Below are 27,454 nucleotides of genomic sequence, written 5' to 3' on the forward strand. Positions count from 1 at the left end.
CTACGAAGCTGCACTACCCTTTTCCTCTTTCAGAAAGAAGACGAAGAGACATTGCTTCATCCAGCACTGTATGCAACTCTTCAACGTTCAAGTTCTTTAGTCTTTAATTATAACGATGATTAGTAACAACCACAACATTTTTTATGAGACTAGTATATGTCACTGCTACTATATGTCATCCACCTCTGTCCCCAGTGTGACTGTTCTGCTTAGCATTATCATGGCAAAATTATAATCCAACGTAGATTGATCCGCAATGCACGGTTTGTCATTACTAGATTATGATTCAGACCAGTATCGTAATGTAATTCCGAGTATTCAAAATGAACAGAGAGATTGTAGTTCTGCACCAACTGTACACAAACAGGTAAATACCTAGACCCCAGCTTTCATGTTTCTCAGGATTTCATTATTTTTCTCATTGTATTGTCAGAGTCTCAATTATGCTCATGTTAGCCCTGAAAAATGTATTATCAATCACTAGAAACTGAAGAGGGGAAAAAAAATCATTCAGAAGGCTCCAACATAAAAAATTTGCACCCTGTCAAAAGTCTCTGAAGATGCTTTTAAACACGTGAGCAGTAGGTGTGGGAGATGATGTAGGAGCTGTCAGTCTTTCTGAAAGAGTACATCTCCACATAGTGGAGACGCTGAGGGATCTCTGCCCAATCTGATTACTGCATTCGTCAACCTGCCACCTCTCCATGGAAGTAAACAATGCCAGTTACAGATAAGACCCTGACTGGCTTTTTTCCAGCGTATTTCTAAGGCAAATCCACAAGCATGTAATGTGCTCACCCTCCATCCCTCTCTGCCTGCACGCATCCTACACAACGTAAAAAAAAAAATTAAATTAAAAATTTAAAAAAAAAATGGCAAGGGAGATTTCAATTTTATTTATCTGATGGATAAAACACAAAGGTCTGTACAACAATCTAAGCTCTAATACATTGCGTTGAACATCTCGTCCCCAAAGGAGACTAAGTCATGTCCTATTGGCTTCTCTGTGTTGCACCGAGAGCCTGAAATGGTACAGTAGTTCAGTGTTTGTGGATTTTCCCATTATAAGACTGTCCGAGCCTTTTATTTTTCAATTTATTTTATTGCTTGCTCCTAAAGGCTCAATTCAAAAAGCAATCGCTTGCTTCGGTTCTTGGAGCATGGTGAAAATCTTGTACGAGCGGGTCTGGTAATAGTATTAAACATCTAAAACCTCTTCCCAGTCAAAGTTCTCATTAGGGCCTTGAAGTGGAAGATTGCTCTGTAAGAACAGGCGGTGTCATTTCTGAATTTGAGGCTAAAATATCTGCCTTTTTCTGTTAAAAAAAAAAAGGCAAAAAACAAAAAAAACAAACAAACCAACGAACGATAACGTACAAAAGACAAAACAGAACTTTTACGACGTACTTAATCAAATCTTTTATCTTTCAAAGAAACTTAGACAGAATGACAGTCGGAATGACGGCTTAAGGAAAGAGAATCAAATACAAAAAAAACGTTTCGCTGTGAAGGTTTATACAGGAAATACTGATGGACACAACTAACCTTTCTTCCTCTCTCCCTCATCTGCCCCTCTCTCTTTGGCCTTCACATTCTTCCTCTTACAGTGAAGGACAAATCTGAAACTAGTATGAAAATTCTTTCTCTTTCCTATTTTTCTCTGTGTTAAGGGTCAGGCCTGGGCATTTCATTTCAAGAAAACCCCTTAGTGGACCCTCATGAATGGACTTGTGTTTCATCACAATCTTTTTTTCATTTCCACAGCAGATTTAAAAAAAAAAAAAAAAAAAACCTTGAGGAAAGATACACAATACCGTTGATCTGTAAATCCTTCATAAATCATTAAAAACTGACGGTTTTGAATAATGAACATGAGGCTATGTGTTAGTATGAAATATGTTTTTAATCCTGCTAAGAAACACAAATGAACAGTATGGATCTAGAAGAGTCTTCAATGGTACTGTTTGACTAGTCATTCCCATCTAAGACTATGTATGAGAATAATGAGAATAATCAGGCTTTCATGAATTCTCACTCATGTATCTTCTGAAGCTTGATGATAAACACAGTGAGCAGACTTTGGCACAGAACCAGGGGAACATAAATATCTGGTTCTGTGCGATGCATATCTGTGACAACATAATGGTGTTTTGAGTTACTGAACATTGTCTTGTGTTAGGTTGTATTCAAAGGCATTCTGGTCACTTGAGTTCATGACATGATTTTTTTCCCCCCATGAAATTTCAGTTTTTCAAACTATCAGTGCATTATGAGTATTATGTATTATGCATTATGTTTCCCTTTGCAGTGTTGAACTTCATTCATGTATACTGAATCAGTTGGCCTTGATTAGTTGCGGTGAATGTGTCAATGTCACTGGACAATACCAAACTGGCAATACATCAGCACCTTTTCCATCCACGGAGCACTTCACCCATATATTACCTCACCATTAGTACCACTGACACTGGCACACTGGTACACCTGTGAATCCCTTGTTTTTCAGTCAGGGATATGAGTCTCTAACAGACGGCTTGTTTTGACATGTGAAGGGACGACTCATTGAACCGCTCAGCTATTCAGTAGTGGCCATAGTTCTCTAGGGACCTGAGGAGCGCATATCTTGTCAAAAGATAGAGGTAACCAACCGAAAAAGAGCTGCTCTTTTCAAGGGAGGCTCACAGCAGTCACAAGCGGTCGCTAATAAAACACTTTAAAAACCTACAGAGGCACTTAAACCTCTTTAAGATGGTGTCAACACCATCAATCTATGGCTTTTTTCGACTGAGAACGAGAAGGGGGGGGGAGAGCACTTTCGCCAAAACGCGAAGATAAATAACGTTCTAGAAACTTTTTGTCTCAGTGGTAAGAAAAAAATATGAAGTGTGATACAGGCGATTCTATTTTAAAACCTTCAGCGTATTGCCGTCACTGCGTGTTGCTCATGGCACTGAGGAGCCCCCCCCCCCCCCCCCCCCCCGCTCCACACACACACACACACACACACACACACACACACACACACTCACACTGAAAAGCAAACACTGGTACAGTGTTCGATCTGTACCTGCTACCCCGCCACCCACCCACAACCCCTCCGTCTCTTACGTCTTATAGATGCAAATGGGCAAAAAATGATAACGCTCTTTAGCTTGATTATGCATCCTGAACTGGTATTGACGGTAAGCGTGCCCGCGCGCTCGCTCAGCTTTGCAACTGTCCAAGGTGCTGCAGCAGTCCCGCCCCGCCCATCTCCATCAGACAACTAACTGGGAGACACGTGACGCGATGTCTCTGGGTACTGACAGACTCGGGCTAAGCTCGGCGGAGAAACACATCGCACCTTTTTTTGCTCGGAAAACAAGGGGGAAACATTCTTCCTTTTTGAACTTGCTGCAATGAATGCATTTCCGCGAGCAGTTTCTGTTGTAGTATGAACTCTTTGTCATCCAGTTTAGACTGACTGTCTGTTTCAACTGTAAATGTTAACCTACAGGGAGTTTGGGGGATCCGCATACGCAACTGCCTCTCTCTCCCATTTTCCCCTGCCGAATCGACACTGATGCAGTGATTTTTGTGTCAAATGAAAGAAAAGAAAAATCAATGAGGAAGTCTTCGCTACGCTTCATCTGTGAGGCCGATCGAACCGGGAGCAACAAAATGTTCTTTTACTGAAGGTAATGAACGCTTCACTCTAAAGCCTTATCTTTGAGACAGAGATACGTGGTCGCGCAGAATTATCGCGCGTATGGATGCTCAGTATGCATTCCGAGAGGTCCAGCTCTTGAGGCAGGAAAGCTCAGGTGAGACGGAACTGTGTTTTCTGTTTGTGTTAAAACTGGTTTCTGCATAAACAGTAGTGCCTTTGATTTGTATGACAGAGTTGACCAGTTGTTTCGATGTATATGTTTAATATTGAATGACTCCCTATTTTCCACATTATGGTTCTTTGGTCAGCTACAGTAGATCACCGATAGAGGCAGATCTGTTGAGGGAGGTATCCTTCTCCGTTTGATGGTTGATAATTACCTTATGCGCATCTGAGTCATATACTGTATTGATCAAGGTGGCAAATTTTACATATATATATATATATATATATATATATATATATATATATATGTGTGTGTGTGTGTGTGTGTGTGTGTGTTAAATGTATATATAACACACACATATGTATAGCATACACATATATGTTGTCCATCATTATTGCTTGTATTACTGCTATTTTTCCCACATAGAAAATACCATGCTCTTCATGACCAAAACTGTAACGAGAAAAGAAGTCTATTCTGTTTTTACATGTGCTGACACTAGCTAGTAGCCCATTCCGTTGTTCGGCAAAGATCCTTACTGTCTAACGGTTTAAATAAACTCAAGGGAGCGAAATTGGGAAACAGACGGTCTCTCAGCTCTCATGTGGTGCATATTTTATTCTTTATTTATTTATTTTATATATATATATATATATATATATATATATACATATATATATATATATTTCTTTATTTTTTTTAAGTCAAACCACATATGCTTGCACTGACTGTATTCCGCTGTAATAGCCTCTGCGTGGTTCATAAACATTTAATACATTAACTACATCCTGTTTCTTGTATGCGCGAGTCGTGAAGCCTGAATTGCAATGTCCTTGCTTAACGGCTCCCATGTAAAACCTGTCAGAATACACAAAGAATTAAAGCATGAATGCTTTGGTGGAGATCAGATGACAGACAGGCCGGAGGGGAGACAATTGCAGTGTCATTAATGCTTAAGAGGGGCGCGATAAGCCCCCGCCCCGGGCTGATTTTAAATTGAAGGACTTAAACCAGCAGGACTCACTAACACGTGGTGCTGGCCGCGATATGGAGCCTAGAAAGGTGATTTCCTTTACCTGGGGGTCGAAGCTCGCAATATTGGAGCGCACTCTGAGGAATGCAACTTACACGGAGAAACGAGAAGAGAGAAGTCGAAGCAACGCACACATTCTCGCTGGTTTTAGTGGTGACTGCATGGCAAAATAATCACATTTGTTTGATATGCTTACATTGTCTAATGCAATATAGCCTAAACAGCTTACTGTAGACTAATAGGCTATTTTGATGAATAAAGATAAGGACGGATAACGTAAGCTTGTGGCTAGAAGCATAAAAAGGCCAGCGTAGTTCGCATTTAACTCCTTATCTGTGTTTTCCCATACAAGTCAAAACGAATTTCAGTCAACGAATGGCCAAATGGTCGCATTTTCAGTGAGATACAAGAATCCATATTTACACGGAGACAGAGCTGTTATTGGTAGGCTACACATCAATTTCCATGTCTTGTTTAAACTTAAATAAGGTTTTTTTTTTACATTACAGAAAGGTAGAGAAATGCATTTTTTCGTAGCATATTCTTGGTTTTAATTAGAAAATGCTCTTAGGCGTAAGTGACATGGTGAGTAGTTAAAGAGAACTGTACCACGTTGTTCGGTATGATACGCAGGTGTTATTGTCAATCAATGAAGAAATTACGGCTCTTGCTTTCTGTTCTTTTCAGATTGCTGATCACCATGTTAAAACGGATGTGATAAGAAGGTGTGTGACAACCCAAGGCCCTGTACGGGCCTGCTGGTGAACACCGTTCTGCGAAGGTTCCGGGTGAAAACGGCCATTGGAATGACAGTTGAACAGTTGTCAGTTAGAGCCGTTGTTTGTTGATCAGTTTGATTTGCTAAGGTGTTTACAAAACCTACTATGTTTAACTGGATCTGAAATCAAGGTTAATATAGCCCAACTTAAACATGAATTACCTAAAGAGCAAACACGCCACAGGATTCTTGCATTTTGTTTAGATAATGTTGTTAGGGGAGACTTCAATACCAGCAGACCAATGTATTAAAATTCAAAGGCTGCATATGTGTGCCTCTAAGAAATAAGGTCTATGAAGGGTATTGATCCATGCCATTTTTATATAAGAGGAGCAGGCTATAACACCAAGCCCTCTCTCAAATAGGGAACAATGACCAAAGGTAAAATCTATCCCAGAATCCGCAGATGTTCAGTCATTCACAAAGAAGCCAGCTATGTTTAATGGTTGGCCAGCTAGGACAATAACATACATCTGACTTTAGATAGCAGTACCTTGAATCATAACTTGCCGCAGTTAGCACCATGACGTTTTCAACGCGGAGCGGAGCCCATTTGGTTTGGATAAGCCTGCTGGTTTGCTGCTTGGTAAATTTAGGAACTAGCATGGAGTTTACTGGCGCAGAAGGCCAGTGGGCAAGGTTTCCTATGTGGAACGCGTGCTGTGAGAGCGAAATGAGTTTCAACATGAAAACCAAAAGCGCTCATGGACTCCTAGTGTACTTCGACGATGAAGGATTCTGTGACTTCTTGGAACTTCTCATTCATAATGGCAGACTGAGTCTGCGGTTTTCCATCTTCTGCGCCGAACCCGCCATGGTACTCTCAGACACTGCCGTCAATGACAGCCGCTGGCACGCAGTCACCGTGCGCAGGAATTTCAAAAACACAACGTTGGTTGTCGACCAGGAGATCAAATGGGTGGAGGTGAAGTCTAAAAGGAGGGACATGACCGTTTTCAGTCATTTATTCTTAGGAGGAATACCACCCGAACTGCGGTCAGTGGCACTACGGCTAACCTCCGCAGCCGTTAAAGACCAAGTGCCATATAAAGGATGGATAACCGATTTAAAAGTAAACGGTTCCGAGCCAGCTTTAATTGACAGTGAAGGAATCAACACCGACATTTGTGAAGCTGATCACGTTTGCTTGAACGGAGGAGTGTGCAGTATCGTAAACGACGTGCCCATTTGTGATTGTTCAGAGACGGGATTCCAGGGGAAAGATTGCAGTGAAGGTAAGAGGCCTGGAGTCGCCGTCTTTTGTCGAAATGTTTTACTTTTCTGTTATTTTCTAATCTTTTTTGTTAGTTTGTGTAGTTTAAAACTTATTTTATCATTTGCACTAATCACTAAGAAGCAGTGCATGCTTCATCATGTTTGAATTCCAGGCTTTCCCAAAGGGCCCGCAACAATTTTTCACTATGGTGATGTAGGCCGCACAAAATCTCTAAACGGGGACTCATTGTAATCAGCATGTAAAGGCCATAGCAATATCCGGAAAGAGTTAATCCACTTTCTTTTTTGCAGCATTCAATTTATCTAGATTTCATCATTTAAAAAATCGCAAACTTTGCAGCAGAATGATCAATGTTTTGAATAGGATTGTTGTGTGAAAACATAATCAGTCAGTATTGAAGGTGACAAGAAAGCATATTTATTTGAAATATGGCTAAAAAGGCAAAGATCTGTGTTGTTCTTGGGTAAAATAGACAACAGAATGCATATCACTGTACCTCACATCAATCAAATAAATTGCTTTAACATAATAATAAAAGCAAGATGCAGAGGGGATCGGCCACTATTGCTGCTCATCACATAAAAAACTTGTGAGACGGATGATCTGTAAATTGATTTTTATAATATATTCATCAATATCAATTAGTTATCTTTCTACAGAATACCCCCCCACCCCACCCCCTCCTGTGTTTTAGTTTTGGTTGGTTTACTGGTCTGACCTACCCTTTTGGTGTTAGACTTTACTGTTTTGTTTTGGGGTTTTTTTGTTCTCTCTCTCTTTTTCTTTCTTTTTTTTTTTTTACATTGTTTCCATCATTTTCATCATTTCTGACAGTCTTCTCTGTGGACTGATTTTGACCTTGATGGTGATGAATTTCGCTTTGGTTGAGCTTCGAGTTCACGAGGCGTTGTGTTGCCACGGAAACTGTTCACCGTAAATTTGGACTTGCTAATTGTGATACAAGAAGAACAGTTAAACTGAATAAAGTCAGGGCTAGGATGGGATCTGATGCTGATGTGCAATGACTCCAACAGATAGGAGTCTCCCAAAGGCACTGGGAGCCATAAGATCATCGTAATATCACTGGCACGAACAATCACTTTGCTCTTCAAAATCTCCCTATCCGCTTTCCTCTGTATTTAATTAGTAAAATCGTTTGTATTTTAAGATCCGTCTCTACGTGGACAGGATTGCCAGGAAAGATGATCGATCTCCGCTGACCTCGGAAGATGCTAAAAAGACAAGTTCCTCCTGAGTTTCTCTTCAGTTTGTTTGAGGGCAGTATGTGAAAGTAGATAGCTCCAGGGCTGGTTGGATTGCATAGCCTCAGTGAGTCATAGCAGGCCTGCCTACAAAGCGCTGAAAGCCTACCGTCACGAGATTTAACAGGGTGACACATAAGTGTGTGAGGAAGCGGAGGAGGAGGTAAAAAAAAAAAAAAAAAAAAAGGCCCAGTCACGGTGTAAGACTGCCAGTGAGTTAAACATTTCTTTTCAGTTAAGTAAGGAGAAAGGTTTTTGAAATAACAAGCCCTTGCCAAGTATGAGTTATCCCATAACCAGTTTCACTTTATAGATATCAGATGACTCGGTTTTGGAAATGGTTTCCCATTTAGTAGCATGGGAATTGCGAAATTGAAGTAGGCCCATTTGGTGTTTTCTCCTAGTAGCAATGCGCGACCTCACAGTGGCAAGACAGAAAGTTGTTGAAGATATAGTTTATCCATAGGGTTTAAAGGATCGGATTGCACTGCCTGTCTACTTTTTTAAATGGAAGATGAACAGAATAACCTTTCTCTGTGCTTTTTTTTATGTTGTTATCATCCAAATATTCCACACAGATAGAGAGAAGACAGAAATACCATTATTAAAACATATTATGTGCCGTGAAAGAAGCCTAGATGGTGCTGGTGTAACTTTAATAGACACAACTGTCTAGATTTAAACTCCTCTTAGCCTGATTCTGTCCTTCTGAGCAATATTAATGCAAATCTGGCACACAAAGTGCAAGCATAAGGAGAAATCAGGCCATTTAACCACGGTTAGATATACAGGGTTTTTTTTTATCTTTGGTACAGTCATTGGCAAAAGGTTGTGGAGCTCGTGACCAAGGTGTGCTGTAACTGACCTCTACAAGGCTTTCTTAATAGACCGTGAGTCGTTCTCTGTCGCTAACTTCTACTGGAAGCAGGACCATACGGATTAAGCCATTTGAAACTCTGTCATTTTCTCGACAGGCAACTGTGGTAATAACCTTCTTTACAAAAGAGGGTGTGGAATTCACAGTAGGGTAACTCACTTGCGCTGCAGAGAGCAGCAGTTTTGTAGGTAATGACGTGTTTTGAAACAGCTGATGTTGAAAGAGACTTACTGTGTGTTATTATGTTTTAAACTCCCTCGCTACCGAGCATCACAGTCATAAGGGCCTCCTTGAGTTTTATTCAGTGATATCTAGATCTGCGGGGGTGTTTTTTTCTCATTGGTTTTAGTAAGTGAGTAATCATATTAGTTACATCAGATCCCAACTTAACTCATTCTTAACTCCGTGATTGGATCCATCGGAACACTGTGATAACAGAACAATATGTTTTTGGTGTGTTTGGCATTCTCAGTTTGAAGGTGGTTTTTTGTGACTGTTGTGCGGACCCATTTGTGTGACTTGATTAACTACATAGCCTGGGATCTTCGACAGCTCGAGGAGTTGGGTTCATCAGTTGTTTTGGGAATAGCCAAACACTTGATTAGTGAAATTCTGTCTTGTTCTAGTGGATAACAGAAGAAGGCACTTAGAATAAAGAAGGTGGTTGTAATGGTGATTGCGTGTAGTGAAGGAAAGAGAGGAAGAAGTTTGTTTTATTGTTATTTGAAGTTATAGATGTTGCGTTGTGGCACTGGAGTTGTATTTCTTGGTTAGAGTCCTATCCATGCAGTGAGCGCAATGGTACATGAGCAGTACTCCAAGCTTTTACTGTTACTTTTATGTTCACATAAAACCCGACTGACCTGTCTCCTACAAAAGGATGGGCTGCCCAACAAGGAAAGTGATACTGCCTAGTGCATGAACATTTTCATACATTATGTCACAACCATTTTAACACTTCATTTTTAAAGCTACAGAGAAAGATCTAGAAGTAAGTACAATTGAGCACTCGGGTTAGCTTGTTTTACCTCAAAAGACATATTTCACGTACCATTGTAACGTTGTCTAAATGCAGCAATTGACTGAGATAGTTTTTGAATATCGTCAGAGTGACTTACTCGATGTATTTCAACCTTGGCCCTTTGCCAACCCATGGAATCGCTGTAGGCCTTCATCTGCTATTCATTTCTCTTTGTCTCCACATACCCAACCCTCAGGATCAAATCAGAGGGTTAAAGCTACTGTTTACAGAGTGTTGCAGGATTACTTTCACACAAAAACACTCTCCAGATGGACTGAGCTTTTTAATCTCTTTGTGGTGAAGTTGACTGCAATATGGGACATATGACACTGCATTCGGATCATCACAGCTTGGATATGTTTAACTAACGTCGGTTAAAATTATTATCAAATGATATTATTTGGGCACTAGAAGACCACACTGCCATGACTTTGGAAGCAGCAGATGCTACTGAATCAAAGTGAAAAATGATTGTTCAAAATCTGTCAAAAGATGACAAAGACTAAAGTTAAGTGTAAATTCATAACAGTGCACACACTTTAGGTTTCACACATTAATTTTCATGTCTCTTTAGAGATTAATTTTAGATAATTGGTGTGATACAAGCCGTTGATTATGTGGAAGACAATGAAAATAGCCGTTTTTCTTGCTTGGGTGCTGAGGTTAATTGGAGGGATTATTCAACCATGTTATAAATTCACAAACACATACACTACACATATTACAGCTGTAACGGTCAGTGCTGTGATGGTTGTGTAGTCTTAAAATGATCCAAAAAAATAAATAAGTGAATAAAGTGGAGAGTTACAGTTAGAGAGACAGTAGCTCACTCTCCTCTACTTCACCAGCTGGAGGAAAAAGCTTAAGGAAACCTGTGTTGACAGCAGCATCTTTTTTTACAGTGTGTTAGCACAGTGTGCTTAAGAGAACCAAGCAACAGTACACTCGCAGAGCAATCTAGAGCTCTCCCTGTAGAGTAATCCATTGAGAGTGTGTGTGTGTGTGTGTGTGTGTGTTTGTGTTTGAGAGTAACATGCTCTGACTAACTGGAAAACTGCTGTAAACGAACAGCTGGATCCAGAGTACTGTCTGAGCAGGGCCGTGTGAGAGCACGCGTCACTTCGTGTTTGCTGTGGGCCAGTTCAGGCCCATGGTGGGAGACGGTTGTGTAAGCGTGGTTTTTTTTTTGTTTTTTTTTTATCTTTATCTGCTCTCCCTCACTCTCGACCAAAAATCAGGGCAATGTGAGCAAGACACGCTCTCCAAATAAACTGCCCGCTTGGTGAGATCCTGTACCTCCCACTTGCCTTGTGCAAACTCTACAACATCCTAATCCCAGCAGTTTGGTCCTGTCATGTCAGTCAGCACAGCGGACATACGCAGACAGTCTCACCTGTATTGGTCAGCCAGCAGGGGGGGGGGCGGAGCCTGGACATGATTCTCTAAAAGTATTTCAGCCCAGGAAAAATATACTGACTTGTAAAATGAGTAACACTAGTAATGAGTGTATTTCAGGTACATATTGTTTTTTTTTATTTTAAGAAGCTAAACTACGTTATACACACACACAAAAAATGTGTGCACAGATAAATTGATTTGCGGAAAGGTTATGTAAATTAGCCCAGCTGTGTATACTTTTCAGAATGTCTGCTTTTGTCACGGCCGTAAACAGTGCCAAATAAAATTGGCAGTTTGGCGGTGTTAATCATGTCAGGCAGGAATCATTTGGAGTTGGACTGAGAAAGCTGACGTCCATATAAATTCACAACATCCTCTTTGGGTTATGGCGTAACGCTAAGTTATCACAAACAAGCAATTTCATATTTAGTGAGACCAGATGCCTCTCTCTTTTGAAAGAGCACATTGTTTGTGTGGTTTAAATTTGGCTCTAGATCTTCCAGATAAATGTAGATGCTCTATGCTGTATTTTTATGATGGATATAGAAAATGAAGCAATGTTGTGGCCTGCCTGAGATCCATTAGAATTAAACTAATTTAGCCGCTAATTTAGATGCTGTTAATTTCCGCATCGGAAAGACTTTCTTTATTTTTTTTTTGCCATGACACTTCGTTTCATTTAAAAAAAAAAAAAACATTTTGATTTTTTTTTTCATCATTCATATTCATTGATTGTCACAGATGTTACAGTGGCAGTTGTTCTTGTGCTGCATGCTGTGGGGTTTTTTTGTGTTTTTTTTTGGTGTTTGGGTCGGGTCGAGCAGATTCCATCGGTAAGTTCTGGGTCAATAAAGTCCACAAGATGCAGAAAACAAACAAACAAAAAAACAAAACCAAAAAAAAAAAAACCCAACCCTCAATGAGGTAGGAATGACGTGTTTTGATATATTAAGATAATGAGCAGAGATTTTCTGAGGTTGATGTTGGTTGAGTTTGTCTATAAGACAGGCAAATATTGAGGCGTCAGAGGAACAAAAGGTGTTTTGGGTGCATGAATGACACGTGTCCCACAGGTAATGTATTGTTTAAATGAGAACCTTTATTCTTGGGTATGAAGATATCTTTAAAACTGTTATATAGGCTTTATACGCCATAGTAGCTGGTTTTAACGGGACAATACAATACATGGCCGTTTACAGTGTGTTTTTCTCAGGTACTGTAACATCTCACTAATATTGAAACTGACTGACTGACCAATGTTGTTTTCTTTCAGTAGGTTCATATTGCATCCCCAGTCTGCATTTTCATGCCATGTTATGTTATTTGTTTGTTTGTTTGTTTTTACACATTTGCATGGTCCACCTTTTTTCGATTCTCTAAGAAATGTCTGCCGCATACACAATTCACAATGACAAAAAAAATGTTATCGCCCAGTAGAGTTGTAACTGTAACTATGACTCATTAAACCATGTTTTATTCGTAGAAATTGAATATAAATTTGACACCGATATTTAATTCAAGCGATGAATTATATTGTATTTCACTGACGGGTATTTATAACCGTGCTATTAAAATGTAAAAATTCAAAAGCTACCCATTATCAGCCGAAGAAAACCTTCCACGCTTTTTCATTGCCTTCCGAATTTATTTTTTCATTAACTGCAGCTGTGCGCATGTTGGTGCATGTTTATTTTTGGTACTGTAAAACCCAATTTCACCATGTGTTTTATCAGTTGAAAAAAAAAAATCACCCATAGAGATATCATAATGATGATACATTAGAATATCACCTCAGTGCTACACACAAACAGACCAGATCGAAGCAGGAAAAAAAACAACAGCAAAACATTTAAAGAAAACATTTAGAGAGACAACATCTCTTTAAGAAGTAGCAGAGTGCCTTTTTGAACTAGTTCACTTAACGCGGGCTGTGTGATAAGACGCATGGTTTCCACGGTAACCCCCGACCCGACCCCACCCCACCCCCTCCCCCTCAAAGGTCAGGCCACGTCCCAGTTTGCATGCTTCTTAATTAATGCTTTCCTTTCTTTCTCCACACCATGGCCGCCACTCCAGAAGAGGCCTATGTCGGAGGTGGGTACTGTTTTATCTCTCTCTTTATGCTGCTTTCCTCTCATTACCTCTCTTTTCCCCTCCCTCCACCTCTCTCTCTGTCTCTTCCTCCACATTTCAAAGTTTTGCCAAAAAAAAATAATTTCAGGGTTCTGTGTTGTTTCCACTCTGGGGAGGCAAACGGTAAGTAGATCGGGTACCTGGTCTTTGTAGGCTTGTACTCTCCTGAGGTTTGGGGTTATTAACAAGACGTGCAATGCAGGTATAAAAAAAAAAAAAAAAAAAAAGAAGAGGAAGAAGAAGAAGAATGTGATAAACTTATCTTTTAACTGTAGACTTCTGTAAATTGGTATTCGTCAGGTAGGAATTGGTTGTGTGTCCCACAAGCTATCAAATAGAAGCAGAGCTGAAGAAGGGGATGCCAATCATTTTTTTTTTAAGATTCATTCTGGCATGAAAAAGTCAAATTCGCAGATGTGTGTGTGTGTAGAAGGTGGCTGCCATTTCCTGCACTGAAATAGCATGAATTGAAACCTCTTACAATGAAGCAGCTGCTGCTTTTTTCTCTATTTCAAGGCACTGCCTATACACACGCACACGCACACACACACGCACGCACGGACACATACACACAAACACACACACACACACACACACACAGGCACACATACGCAATCACATACTTACATGCTAATGTATGCAATTGAAAATCTGGACAGAGAAATTCAGAGGCAGTGAAAATGCTGCCCATTTTCCCCAGAATTGCATTGTGTGCTCCAGGGACAGAGGGTAAGTACCGTGGACAAATCACATTTTATAGTCCCCATGGATTTTTCAGACGTGCAGGTTAGACTCTGGGTAGGTGAAATACATTGTCCATTATAATTCATCCTTTTTTTGAGATATGTTATCATTTATATATGGAAAAAGAGGGGCGGGGACTCATAGCTCATAGCAGGGAAAAAGGAAATGAAATGGGTAATGGTAGTTCACATTCTCTCTCAGGGAAAATCACGTGAGATGCAGGCAGAAAAATGACTATCTCTATTTTTTTTTTTTTTATTGAAACTATGCTGCAATGGATCACGGTTTACAAGTTATTTTATTACTGTTATTATTATTATTATCATTATTTGTTTATTTTGGTAATGATACGGATATCGCTTAGAGTGATTAAAGTGCAGTTTGCTTAACAGGGGAACACCATCCACACTGAGTAATTATGTCTGTTTTCATGGTGTCATTTTTGTTATTTTTCATAACAATGCAATCTCATTCCAAAACACAGATTACCAGATGTTTGTGCCTTCCTTATTGCACAAAAAAAAAAAAAAAAGAAAAAAAGAAAAGAAATATAAAAATAAAGTGGAGGCGTAATAGTTTGTCTTATCCTTTTCAAGTGTGACAGATAAGTTTGTCAGATAAAGCATTACAACCGCGAGGTTGAGAAAATGCTTTTTGAACTAACACCTTTCCACCTCCCCTCTCTCTCTCTCTTTCTCTCTCTCTCTCTCTCTCTCTCTCTCTCTCTCTCTCTCTTTCTCTCTCTCTCTCTCTCTCTCTCTCTCTCTCTCTCTCTCTCTCACCTCCTGACCTCACCTCTGTCCCGCCCACTGTAGTGCCCCAACCTCCCAAACCCCACACCACACCACAGGCATCATCCATTCAGGTGATGCCTGTGTGTCAATGTGAGAGAAAAACCTTCCCATAATCCCGTTCTCTGTGCTGACTGTGCTCTTGTCTCTCCTCAAGGTCTTGCGCACCTGATGATGGGCGACCAAGGTATGGTTTGTTTGTTGTTTTTTTTTAAAAAATATACTTTTTAATATTCTTTTGCCTCCATCCTTCACTCCCTCCTTTTTTTCTGCCTCTTTCTTTTCTTTTTGCGCTACTTTTTTTTTTTTTTTTATCCTCTTACGTTTTCTCACCACTGGTAGAATTATGTGGGGCTGCTTTCTTTCCAGCTTGGTGCTGAGTCAATGGATGGTTTGGTTCCTTGCATTTCTTTCTCTCTTTCTTTCTTTCTCTCTTTCTTCCTTTCTTTCTTTCTTTTTTATATTCACTCTGAATTCCCCTCAACAGCGCTTCTATCCATCCTGCTGTACTCTTTTTTTTTTTTGCTTTTGTGTCCGTCACTCATGGTTGAATGCTATTCCATTGTTGCTTGCCCTCCTTGTTCCATTTAGAAGAGAAAAAAAAAAGATTTGAACCCTAGCAAGGGGGTTGGATTTTTTGTCTCTCTGGGCTTTGCTCGTTCCTTGTAAATATGACAGTGTGCATTCTCGGGAAACAAAACGGTCAAAAGCGATTTACCGTCTGTTCAGTAGTCATATTTAACTCCATCTTATGTCATCTAGTCTTAGCATGTCCCTTTCCAGGAAGCTCCCATTTCTCTGCCTGCTCCTTCATGGCTACTCTAAATGCATGTTTCTACTCACAAAATGTAGACCTTCAGTTTTTTTCTTTTTTTTCCTCTTACACAAGAACATGACTCTTACCGTTGCCTCTTTCCTTTGTATTTTTTCTGTCTCTCTGGGACTAACCTTCACGGAACCCTTATATCAATGTCATAGGTAAAAGTAAAGGTACTTTACATTTCCTTTATAATTTAATACAAAAGGGAAAATGAATGTAACTCCAACCCCCCCTCCCCTCCCCCTCCTCCCCCCACCCCCAAGACTCTCCATTATTTTAAACCTCTATCTGTGGCTTTATACATGCATTTACACCCAGTCTGTTGTGGGTACATATACCGCACGTGTGTGTGTGTGTGTGTGTGTGTGTGTGTGTGTGTGTGTGTGTAATTTATGCTGTCCCCATAATGTCATCAATGACCTGGTCAAGGTAGGTGCACTGTTTCTCATGGAATAGCAATGGCGCCAAACATGTCATTCTGTCTCGTGCATTAGATATTGCACAGTAGGTTGTCTCTTATTTCATAGACAGCGTTAAACTTGCCCATAGTTTATGTTTACATCATCACCGCCAAATAAGAACTGACTGATTGCTTTAGTTGGCAATAAAAATCAAAGATATGCAACCATGTTTCTTTTTTTTTCTTTTTTTTTTTTCCTTGACATGTGAATTACACGTTTATTTTCTATCGGTGTCAGATACGATCCCAATTAATTTCAAAGGCTTTGACAGAGCCTAGCCAAGGCGGGCTGATTTGTCGCGATGAACTGTAGTGAGTGAGCATGAACAGGTTCGTTATCTCGTTATCAAACTGATTTCAGCTTGACTGAAATTGATCAGGAAACTCACCTGTTTTGTTTATCAGAGAAGCATTGAGTATGGAGAGAAAAGTGACAGGCAGAAGAAAAGGGAAAAAACAGTAAAAAATTATATGAATATCATACAGGTAAACTTTGCAACCTTCTAAAACGTACAACATTTAAAAAAATCTGCTTAGTCGTTCATCCTTCATAAACAGGTAAGAGCATCTTTCATCACACGTATTTTCACGGTTTTACCAGTTGTCCTGTTCCCGATTTCTCATTGGCTCTTACCATAACGCAACCTTCCGAGTACACGAGAAGCCGGGGAAAAAAAAATAATAAAATCATACAGCAGTGTTTTATTGCCGTGAGATTTCTGAAGTGTCATTTTGAGGAGGCCTCTCTTAATCGCTCTGAGGTAAGTACACTGTACTTAGCACCGCTGCGGCTTGCTCTCACTCTTGCCCTTTGACCTCACTGCATGCCATATCTCACAGTTCCTTTGTTCACGACAATGGCTCTCTCACACGCAAACTTGATCTGGCCCTCCGCCCACTGGGTTCATTTGCGTCCGTTCCGAATTTGAAAAGAGGTTTATGGAGAGCAGGTAGGTGCTCTTTTTCCTTTCTTTCTCTAGGCTTTGCTGCTTCTGTCTAAAGATTGCAAGGGGGTCATGTTCTCAGAAGCTTCGTTTTTGCAGACAACCGCGTTGTCTAACCACACTTGTGCTGTCGGCTATAGCCTTGAATGGAGCTGTTGGAATGTTTTTTTTTAGATACCTTTTATATGTTTTCACATTCCATTTGCCATAGAAGACCGGCTCTCATCTGTCTGTACAACTGAATGAAATGATGCACATGTGAAGTGATCTGGCTTCCAGAAACTGTGTGTGCACGTGCGTGTGTGTGTGTGTGTGTTTGTACACATTTCTGAGAGTGTGCAGGTACTAGCTCTAAACGAGGAGATAGTCAGGAAGTGAATGGAAAGCACCACATGACTTTAGTCTGTGCATTATCATGGTATCGTCTACTTTGTTTTTCACAGCTCAACACAAACCATTTCGAAAGCCCTGTCATTAGATTCCATAAACAAGAAGAAAACCCACACACACAAAATGTTCCTCTTCAGTTTTTTTTCAGTCTAGTACATTTTATAATATTATACACAGCCATTGTCAGATGCCTATTTTATTTTAAGGCTTCACCTATATTGTCCCCATTGTGGACATATTTAATGGAATATGGAAGAATTCTACCTAATTACAGACAAAATGCTTTCGTTCATTCTCATCTGTGAATGTGCGTGCCTGACGGTGTCTAGCGGTTTATCAGTTTCCCAAACAACCTATGGAGCAGAGTCGTGTTGACACGCTCACATTTGTGAAATGCTGAGTTTGGTGAGAGTTATAATGAATCTTGATTTAAAATCATTTCAGCTGCAAATTCATAATGGATGACAAATTAATCTCAATACAGACTAAACAGTGGCAATGCGACGCACATAAGAGGCCTTTGTCCAGAAAAACTGGGAAAGCAAATTGCAGCGACCATTCATATTTTCTGTAGTAATAAATATCTCCGGGATCAGATAGGCAGTGACGCAGGTGCTGTAATTAAATTCTTCAATTTTTCCCCTGAATAACGGCCCATATCATGTTAAATCATTTCTTAGCCAGTCTAATTGCGACTCTATACACAGACTACAACGGCCCGCAGCAACGAGATGACAGTGGCGATAGATAGGATGATGAATTGCTCCGAAAAAATAAAAAATAAAAAAACACAGCTAATCTGGGCGATCTTTCTCAGAGTGAGTCAACCACTTCCCCAGAGCCTGAAGTTGGTACGTGGCTATTGTCACCTCGTCAAAATGAATTTAATAGCTTCGGTCGTTCTCGACTTCCAAAAAAATTTCATGAGATACCATCAATGTCCTTCAGAGAGAAGGCGCAAAACAACCTGTTAGCGGGAGTTCTGTGCAAAGTCAGCCATTTTGTCAGTAAGAATCCGGCCCTCAAGACAAAAGAAAAGAGAAAGTTTAGCCAGTTCCCGTGGCTGTCTAGTTTTTAAACCTCTTTGGCATATTGCTATGGGAACCATTAGCTTGCAGTTTGAGACTCTCTGTAGTGCTAAGCTATGCTGACACATCATTGAGTGCGACTCTAAGGCAACCATTGCAGTCTTGTGGAAAGAGAGAGGCTTTTAGCAGTAGTGCAAGAAGAGAAAGCAGCACTAATTTTAATGTGTGTGTAATCTCTTTTTTGTTTCTTTATTTTTAGATTTGCTTTTTTCTGGTTTTAGAAAATGCATATTTACATGTGAGATATATTTCTTACAGGGAAAATTGGAAATTGCTCACTTAAATCTTTTGGATTTCGTCATTACGAGCGTTGGCTTGCAACTGTGTTTTTTGTCAGACTGCAGAGTTCAGAAGGCCATTAAAAAAAAATACAATCAGTGATCACAGATTGAAATTAATACCACTTCAGCCATTTCGATGGAAGACACAGTAAAGCGCTACACTTCGGTAAAATGAAAAGAAACATGAGATAAGACAATGAATAAAAATGAACACAGTTTTCGTATAGGACTCCGAGATCGGAGTCCTTTGGGAGACATGATGTGGTGACATGCTTTACGGTTCTGGAAACTCCAAGGCACGCGTTAATATGGATCTCTGGGGTCAGACCGGTCTCAGTCCAAGCACGAAGAGCAAGCTCATGAATTTAAGAGACGGTTACCTTTCAGTAGAAATTCTGAGCGCATACATTTGCCCTTTAACCAAGAATGAATAAACCTTATGTTTTAAGCAACGTTAGGTGAGCAGAAGGCAGAAGACATGCATCAAGTCTCATTAAAACGCGCCCACACTGTCGAGTGCTGAAGCGAGCCTGTGAGATTTGTGTTTGTCTGCTCTGCGCAGCTGCATATGTATTGCGTAGTGGGGGTTTTTTTTGTTGTTGTTGTTTTTTTTGTTTTTTGACGCAGAGCTGCTGTGGGGAGGATAGAAGATGTGCAGAAATGCGAGTGCCACTTAGAGAACCTGTAGGTCTAATTGCTGTCATTGCAAAGGAACTGCTTGTAAAGCTGAAAAGATGCCCCAGGCTCTGTACGTGTAAGGTTCACAGGTGGAACTGTGCTGTCTCCAAATTGGAATACTTTAAGCCTAATTGACATTGCGGGGGGGAAAAAAAAAAAAAAAAGAAAGAAAGAAGGCTGAAGATTTTTTTTTTCTCCCTGTTATTTAGAACAAAATCCTTAGGATCGTCCCCGTTTATACTTGTCAAAACAAGGAGCGGCGAAGTGTAGAACCATCACGGGCTCTTAAATTCGGCCCGTTCTGTCGCGTTCGTCTTGCGTTTTCTGATGTCTCGTCTTCCCGCGTTTGTCTCGACTTTCAGATGTTTCCTCATCTGTGATATCACGCTCCGGCAAGCCTTTCTTAAGGCATCAGACTCATGTACCGCGCCGCCTCGGCTCATTAGAATTTCGTGAACCCAAATTCCTATACTCGCCGACCTGATTCTCGGTTCGAGTAATTTACTCACGTCACTTGTCCTCATTTGCCGGTGTCACTGTCACAAATGACCCTGAATGTGAACAGGAGAGAGAAGAAAAGCCTTGTGCGACGTGTTGATCAATACATGTTTAAAATCCCATTACGTTCACCAGTGCACCTCGGATGCCTCGTTAATGTAATTACACAGGCGGAACTGCGTTTTAAATGACTGCAACAATGAGTCTACAGCGATTCTTCAAAAACACTACATCCATTCATACACGCTCTGTCACAGAGCAGACACAAGGTTCCAGTGAAACGTGAAGTGGAAAACGTCAAGCTTGATTTGTGGGAACATTTCAAAAGCTGGATGCTAAGTTCCTATATGGAAACAAGTACATGGCATTTTTAATTGACGTATGGATCCCGCCCTTATAAGACCTGATGTCATAGTTTGCCCAGTAGGAAAAGCATGCGACATAAGTACGTCACAAAGATTACAGCAAAGCAATCATTGCAGAACAATATCATCCCAGGGCTCAAATGATAAAGAAAGAGTCAAATCAAATGGACAGTAAGTTTCATTGCTGTACAGATGAGCAGGGATTGCATAAACCAGAACCTGTAAAAAAAAAAAATTTTTTTTAAATATAGAAAAAAACTGACATGCGGCTGAAAACACATTGTTTTTGTAAGTATGCTGAAGACTTTCGGTGGACCATTGCTTTAGGTAGTCAAGAAGTCAGCTTGTTCAGTGATTAGCTGTTTCTTAAGGGCTTTTAAGAAGCATTCCTCAGTAGAGCAGTACAGACAATGTGACAGTAAGTTGAGTTTCACTTGTCTTGTGCGATAGACCAGCGAATGATTCTCTCTACCACATGGGAAATTAAAAAAACACATCTGACGATGGATCAAAGATATACCATGACAGAAGAGGAGAGGAGATGCAGTTTGCAATGATTAAAACTGTTACAAAAAAAAAAAATTGAGTTCTAGTTTCTATGCTGGCAGTCAGTGTTTACTGGCGTTTGTTCTGGAACCATGGAATGCAGAATAGTTGTCATTCAAGGGGGTTTAATGCTGCTCGTAACCCCGTTACAGGGGCAGACAGACAGAATCGTGTCTGGACTGAAGGCCTTGCAAACGTCTGACTACTGAAGGACTTAAATATGCTCACCCTCGCCCTTTATGTACGGTCGATCGCTGCTAATGAAATGGTTTTTTCTCATTAAAATCCCATAATCAAATTAAAAAGTAATCAGCAGATGTCATTCATTGGGTTTTGGAATGGGGTTTTCATTTGAGTGGATAGAATGATTTCTTGATCGGTCAGATCAGCCGCACTGGGACGCTTTGATCTCAAATGTCATTACACCAGACTAATCCTAAACGTATTATAGACCACATTTAAATTAATTTGAATTGAACATTTGAAATCCAAAGGCCTGTTTCTACAGATTGAGCATAAAAGGATGAGGAAATATTTTACTACCTCCAACACTGGGGCTGGCACTCATGTTTATGTTTGTTAGAGTGTGGGAAATGACTTCAGCTCGGCCAGCTTCACGACACCAAACCGCGCCTGGACGACATCAAAACAAGGACGCTATGTGCTTTACGCACTCTTAGTGGAACGTATCCCGTATAGACCTCTGTCGGATCTTTATCCCTACACTTCTCACTGTTTAAAATAGCTTTTTTCTCTTACACTTTGGGGGAACGATGAAAGACTGCTATAGATTTTTTTTGCCGTCTTTCCAGGAAAGGCTGGAGAAATGGATATGGATTAACGGAGGTTAAATGACGTTTGTATTGAGTAACATTGTTTTGTACTGCATTGTACTTGATGGAGCCGTTGTGAGAGGTAAACCGCTTAGCTGTAACAGGTTTGGCTTTGGTGTTTGCATGCTATAGCTGTACATTTGTGGGATGGTAGTGAATTCACATGGAGACCATAGGCGTCAAACTAATTTGACATTTGCTTGTCCCAGCAGGTGTGGCATATGTGTTGGTTGCTGTGACTGTTGTAATTGATGCAGACTGGGGCACACTGAGGTCACTGAAGTGCAGAGACACTTTCGTTCTGCCACTACTTGCACTCTCAGAGCAGACTGAGAGAAAGGCACCAGAGCAGAAAAGACTCTTTAATCTCAATGAAAGAGAGAGAGAGAGAGAGAGAAATCCCCCCCCCCCCTACTGCTGGAGCAGATCCAGAACCACTGTTCTGTCCCGTTCAGCTTTAGAATCTCATGTTTAACCAATTAATGGAAATGGATGCATAACACAGGAAATTTAGAAAAGTTCAGAACTTTCTGTATTAAAAAAAAAAAAAAGGAAAAACTGTAGCTTACGTCAGTTGCCGAATTTACCGCTGTCATTTTTTTTTTTTTGGAGGTCACTTATATTATGTGTGTTTTTCCCTTTGCTAGATTTGGATTAGATTCCAGACCTTAACACGCTTGGACTGAGCGCTAGAATCCATCCGCCAGAATGGCATTACCTTCATTGGCAGGCAGGCTTTGTCCTTGGCTAAAATCCGGCTTGTTCATTTGCTGGCAGAGCAAGGTGTTGAGTTGAAGGCTAGCAGGAGGCAATTTACTGTTATCGCACCTGTGATTATTTAATTGGTCGAACTCCATCACTGCTTCTCAATAGCCATTGAAATTCTTAAGCCTCTTCTTTGCTGGCGGCAAATACATTTTGTTTCCCTCATCTGTCAGATAAATCCAGAGTATTCATTCACTTCCCTCAAGCCAACAATAACTATTCAGTGACAAAAGAATGGTGAACACTGTTTGTGTTTTACAGGTCCATGTTAAACATCTAAATTGAAAAGACAAGACAAGCTTCGAAAATTTAAAAAAAAAAGAAAAGAACAGAAAAGGGGGGAAAAAATGAAAGAAAAAAAATCATTGAAAAGACAGATCAATATGAAACACACACACAGCGTCTCCCCAGGAAAAAGTGGATGGAGATCAGAAGATGAATCAATGGCAGTTCACTCAATAGAGGGAGAGTCACAGAGCTGATGGAAAAACTGTACTGCAGGCAACAGGACCGGGGCACGACCCTAGGGGAGGTGAAGGAAAAGATCCCAAGACCTCACAGTGCCTCTGGCTGTATATCTGTTTCATTTTAGGCAGGAGTAAAGTTGAACTGGCTTGATCTGCAGCTACATTTATCCCTCCAGACTAAAGCATGCAGTATATCACAACTGGCTGTATCACTTACCTACACGTATAACTAAAGTTATTTAAATTTATTATCAACCAAGCTGCTTTTGAATGACTTTCCCCCCTCCTGTATTCATTGTTTTGTAATGCACTGGTAGGTTTGATATTGCGATACATTAGGCTTTTTGACAGTTAGATACAATTTCGCATGTGCAAAAGGGTATCCGTGTTGTAATTTCTATAATGGCACTCAAACAGAACTGTGACCTTTCGGATGATTAAACTCACATATGCCTAGAAGAAACACAATGCAAGTTCTGAAAACGCGCACCATCAAAATGACTTTTTCTAATATAACCTCGTCTGAATTGATGAGTGTTGACGGGGTGCGCGCGTGTTGGAATTCTGTAAATATGCATGAGAAAAAAGACCGCTAAGCGTTTTCCTCTTCACGGTCAGTGGGCTCAGAGGAGACAAAAAGACCGTAGATTGTCTGACTCAGATCTCATGAGTCATATACATTCAGACATGTTTACTTTCAGAGATCTCAAAGGGTTAGATGTCCTCACAGGGATTGACTCTGAGAGAGATAAACATGCCATCTGCCGCTAATGGATCGACAGGTATTTCGATGCGGTGGGTAACGGAAGAAAAAGAAGGAAAAAAAAAGAGTCAGTTTTTCTTTATTCAAATGTTAAATTTTCTAAAGTAAATAAACATTTGGGCATCTTAAAATACAACGAAATGTTTTTTTAGTACCTTGTGAGGTAGAGCGTGATGAATGTGTCATTAGCCTTTGCGTTAGGGAGGGAGGGAACACTCCGGAGGGGAGTCGGGGGGGATGGAAGGGTGAACTTTACCATTTCTCCATTCTTTCCGACATGCCAAATCTTTAGTGGTCATCGCTGGCATATCTCTCCCTGCTGCCCCGGGAATCATCAATCGTAAGCTTCCTGTCCCAAAGGGACCTGAGTAATTGTTTAAGAGTAGACTCGGCAGAGTCATGATTCTTTACGTTTGACATTTATGAGGTCAGTTGTGAACCCCCCCCCACCACCACCACACCCTACATCCCACCACCACTAGCATAGCTGCTGAACTCCACCAACTCACCCACCCACCCACCCACACCGCAGAGCAGAGCTGATTCGCACTGTTCAAAGGAAAGGATTAGAAAGAAATGTACTAAGTAATGTACCTTTAGACCCAACAAATGGTGTTGCCACTCTGAAAAGTGGTGTTTTTTTTTTTTAAATCTGAATCTAATTTCAGTATTATGAGTCAGCTGAGACACTGAGCTGAGAATTTTTTATTTTTTTTTAAGCACTTTGAAATACCAACTGGGCCGCCTCAGAGTGTGTTTGTGTTGGACTCGAGTATTGATTGACTAAAAGAGAACAGAGGAGGTCAGTTTTACAAGCAGCAACCCTTTCTCTCGTCGTGTCTTACACGCCAGAGACGCTTCCATAGACGCAAGTCTGTGTCCTTACAGAGTTTACTTTAATCCTTAAGCAATCCCAAAGCACTGTTTTTGTTTTTGTTTTTGTTTTTTTCATTTCTTCTTTGTAATTTGTATGTTTGTTTGCTTGTATTTATATTGATTCATATGGCGCATGTCTTTGACAAACGTTCATTACCCCATCAACAACAATAATAACAGCTTTCTATCTTTCTATGATAGGTGTATAAAAATGTGTTTGTAAGGTTGTGTTGTACAGAGTCTGTTATGTTTTGAAATTCTGAAGTGCAAAAATAATACTGAGAAAGTTTGAAGTTTGAGTTTGAAGGCACATACATGAAGTATGTTAGCTAGATTGATTAAATCTAGACTAATAACAAATAAATGATTTTTTCTGTAAGAATTTGGAGAGCAAACCATTAATGTAATAATAATGTATCTAACTATCTATATTTCAAGACTAAGAAATCTTTGAATATTCAGTAGTGTCAACAAGTCTGGTAGATGTCCCATCATTCACTGGGTACAGCTCATTTGCATACATTTATTTACATACATAAATCTGATTGGCTAACCAGTCAGTATTGCTAATTTTTCATACTAGCATTTAAGATTGGTGGGATTTGAGAGGCCCTCTAATGCTAGAATGAACAGTCTTAGCAAAAATGCTACAAAAGTTAAACACCGATTTGACCTGGTTAGGAGAACGACCAAAATGGAAACATGAGGAAGAACATTGAGATTTAATAGTAATAATAATAATAATAATAAAAATAATAATAATAATAATAGTAGTAGTAGTACAAAAATACATCCTTTAAAATTTACCTCTGGAATACATTAGTCAGTAAGCTAAAGGTCAAGGCAGCGTGCTTATTGTCTTGTCTTTACAGATCAGAGAATGAGATGTACCCCAATTCCAGGAAAAAAAATTCAGAATCAAGTGAAAATTATCCAGGCTTGTCACACCGTCACATCATTATGGTCTTTTGCATTATAGACAGGTGAAAAAAAAAAAAAAAATTGGTTGTCTCGGTTAAAGCGCTAATGGGAGATTAATGACTGTAGACTGACCACAGATCAGTGTAATGGCCCAAAAAATTGTATAACATTATATGGTTCAAAGACACAGCAATCACTGTCAGCCGTCACAGAGTAGTGTTTTTAGCCTACTTACTCACAAAGGCCATTCCCTCCATGCACAGTTTCTTTTTGAGTGTTGCGTTGATGGGGTTTTTTGGCAGTCGTTTTCTTGTTTCTTTCTTTTCTTTTCTTTTTTTTTTTTTAATCTCTAACTTTTTCAGGTCTCGCTGGGGACATTGATTACGGGGACCAGTGAGTTGTGGCTGGGCTAAGACTTTTCTTTTTTTTTTTTTTTTTGGTTCGAATTCATGCAGCACCAGTTATTTTCCCAGCATTGTTAGCCAGGCAATGGGCTGTCACTGATCAGAGAGATTTGATTTGTGTGAACATATTCACTGTCACACCTGTTGCCATCCTCTTAATTAGTCTGTCTGCAACAGACTGCAGACGAGGACATTTAGAACAGGCGAACGAGCATCTACGTGCTTTTGCTCATTGAAGTCAAAGTTTTATTGGTTAGCCGGACTCTTTGCGTCTGATTTAAGCCATCTCATTTTCTGAAATGACTAGTTTGATATTTATATCAAAGATTGTTTTCCCCTCAGAAAATTTTGTCTTATGTAAGCTTCTCCTCTTACTTTACACTTATATTTTTCTGGTGTAGCAGTTCTAGACCATGGCATTTTGTGTGTGTGCGTGTGCGTGTGCGTGTGCGTGTGCGTGTGTGTGTGTGAGTGTGTGTGTGTTTGAGAGAGAGAGACAGAAACAGAGAGAGAGACAGAGAGAGAGAGTAATGAGACCCAAAGATATTGGTTCTTTTGTGTACTGCCTTGCATTCAACTTGACTTTGTGGGCTGTCTGCTTCAAGCGCCGCACACCCAGGGCACTTATCGGAGATGGGAAAAGGCAGGGATGCAGCGCGAGCAATACCACACACGCACACTTTACAGCCACATATTAAAAACAGTAATGGCCTCGAACTTGCACTATTTCTTACAGCAAAATTAAGTTGTCTGTGAATCAGTACACCGGCAGACACATAAGTGTTTTTGCTCTTCTTTCATGAGCAGATGGTCCATGCCAAGAGAACTAAGTAGAGAGATTGACTGATCGTTGTTTTGGTAGGAGTTTTTTTAATGCAGGTATTTCAGCACATTGATTTTGTCTGTACGACCTGCTTTGTCAGTCAGATCATTAGGAAGTGAGTGCTAATGAGTTCAGAGGTCTGTGTACACAGATCCATCATTGTACCGTTTTTTGGTTTGTATCATGTGTGTCACTACATAATATTAAAGGACATAATCCCAATGAGATGTATTGGATTGAGGGACAGACTCATTAAAGAAGATATTATCAGCACGCTGTAGATCAGAAACCGTTCCCAACTCGAACAACTGTTCTAATGCAGAGACTCTGCATGTGTAGCTTATCGAAACTCCAAATTGACCGCTGATGAGCAGATTTTCAAAATGCTGTTTTGAGGTAGTCACTGCCAGAGAGGATTTGGAGCACGTTACAACTCCAAAAAG

At 40.2% G+C, this 27,454-nt stretch overlaps 1 protein-coding gene across 4 annotated transcripts in view; it reads left to right on the forward strand.

Moving 5' to 3' along the window:
* Positions 1-6,149: 6,149 nt before the first annotated feature.
* nrxn1a (neurexin 1a) overlaps positions 6,150-27,454 on the forward strand; it is a 135,758-nt gene continuing 114,453 nt past the window's right edge. For 2 of the 4 annotated variants that reach the window (XM_030773338.1, XM_030773337.1), the window contains exons 1-4: positions 6,150-6,861; positions 13,498-13,515; positions 15,247-15,276; positions 24,043-24,054. In XM_030773338.1, coding sequence (XP_030629198.1) covers positions 6,150-6,861; positions 13,498-13,515; positions 15,247-15,276; positions 24,043-24,054 — 772 coding nt within the window. Of the gene's footprint in view, positions 6,862-13,497; positions 13,516-15,246; positions 15,277-16,067; positions 16,080-24,042; positions 24,055-27,454 lie in introns of all 4 variants that reach the window. The other 2 variants (XM_030773339.1, XM_030773340.1) reach the window with 2 other exon arrangements.

This window comes from Chanos chanos, chromosome 5 (genome assembly GCF_902362185.1).
Source record: "Chanos chanos chromosome 5, fChaCha1.1, whole genome shotgun sequence".
Lineage (NCBI taxonomy): Eukaryota > Metazoa > Chordata > Actinopteri > Gonorynchiformes > Chanidae > Chanos > Chanos chanos.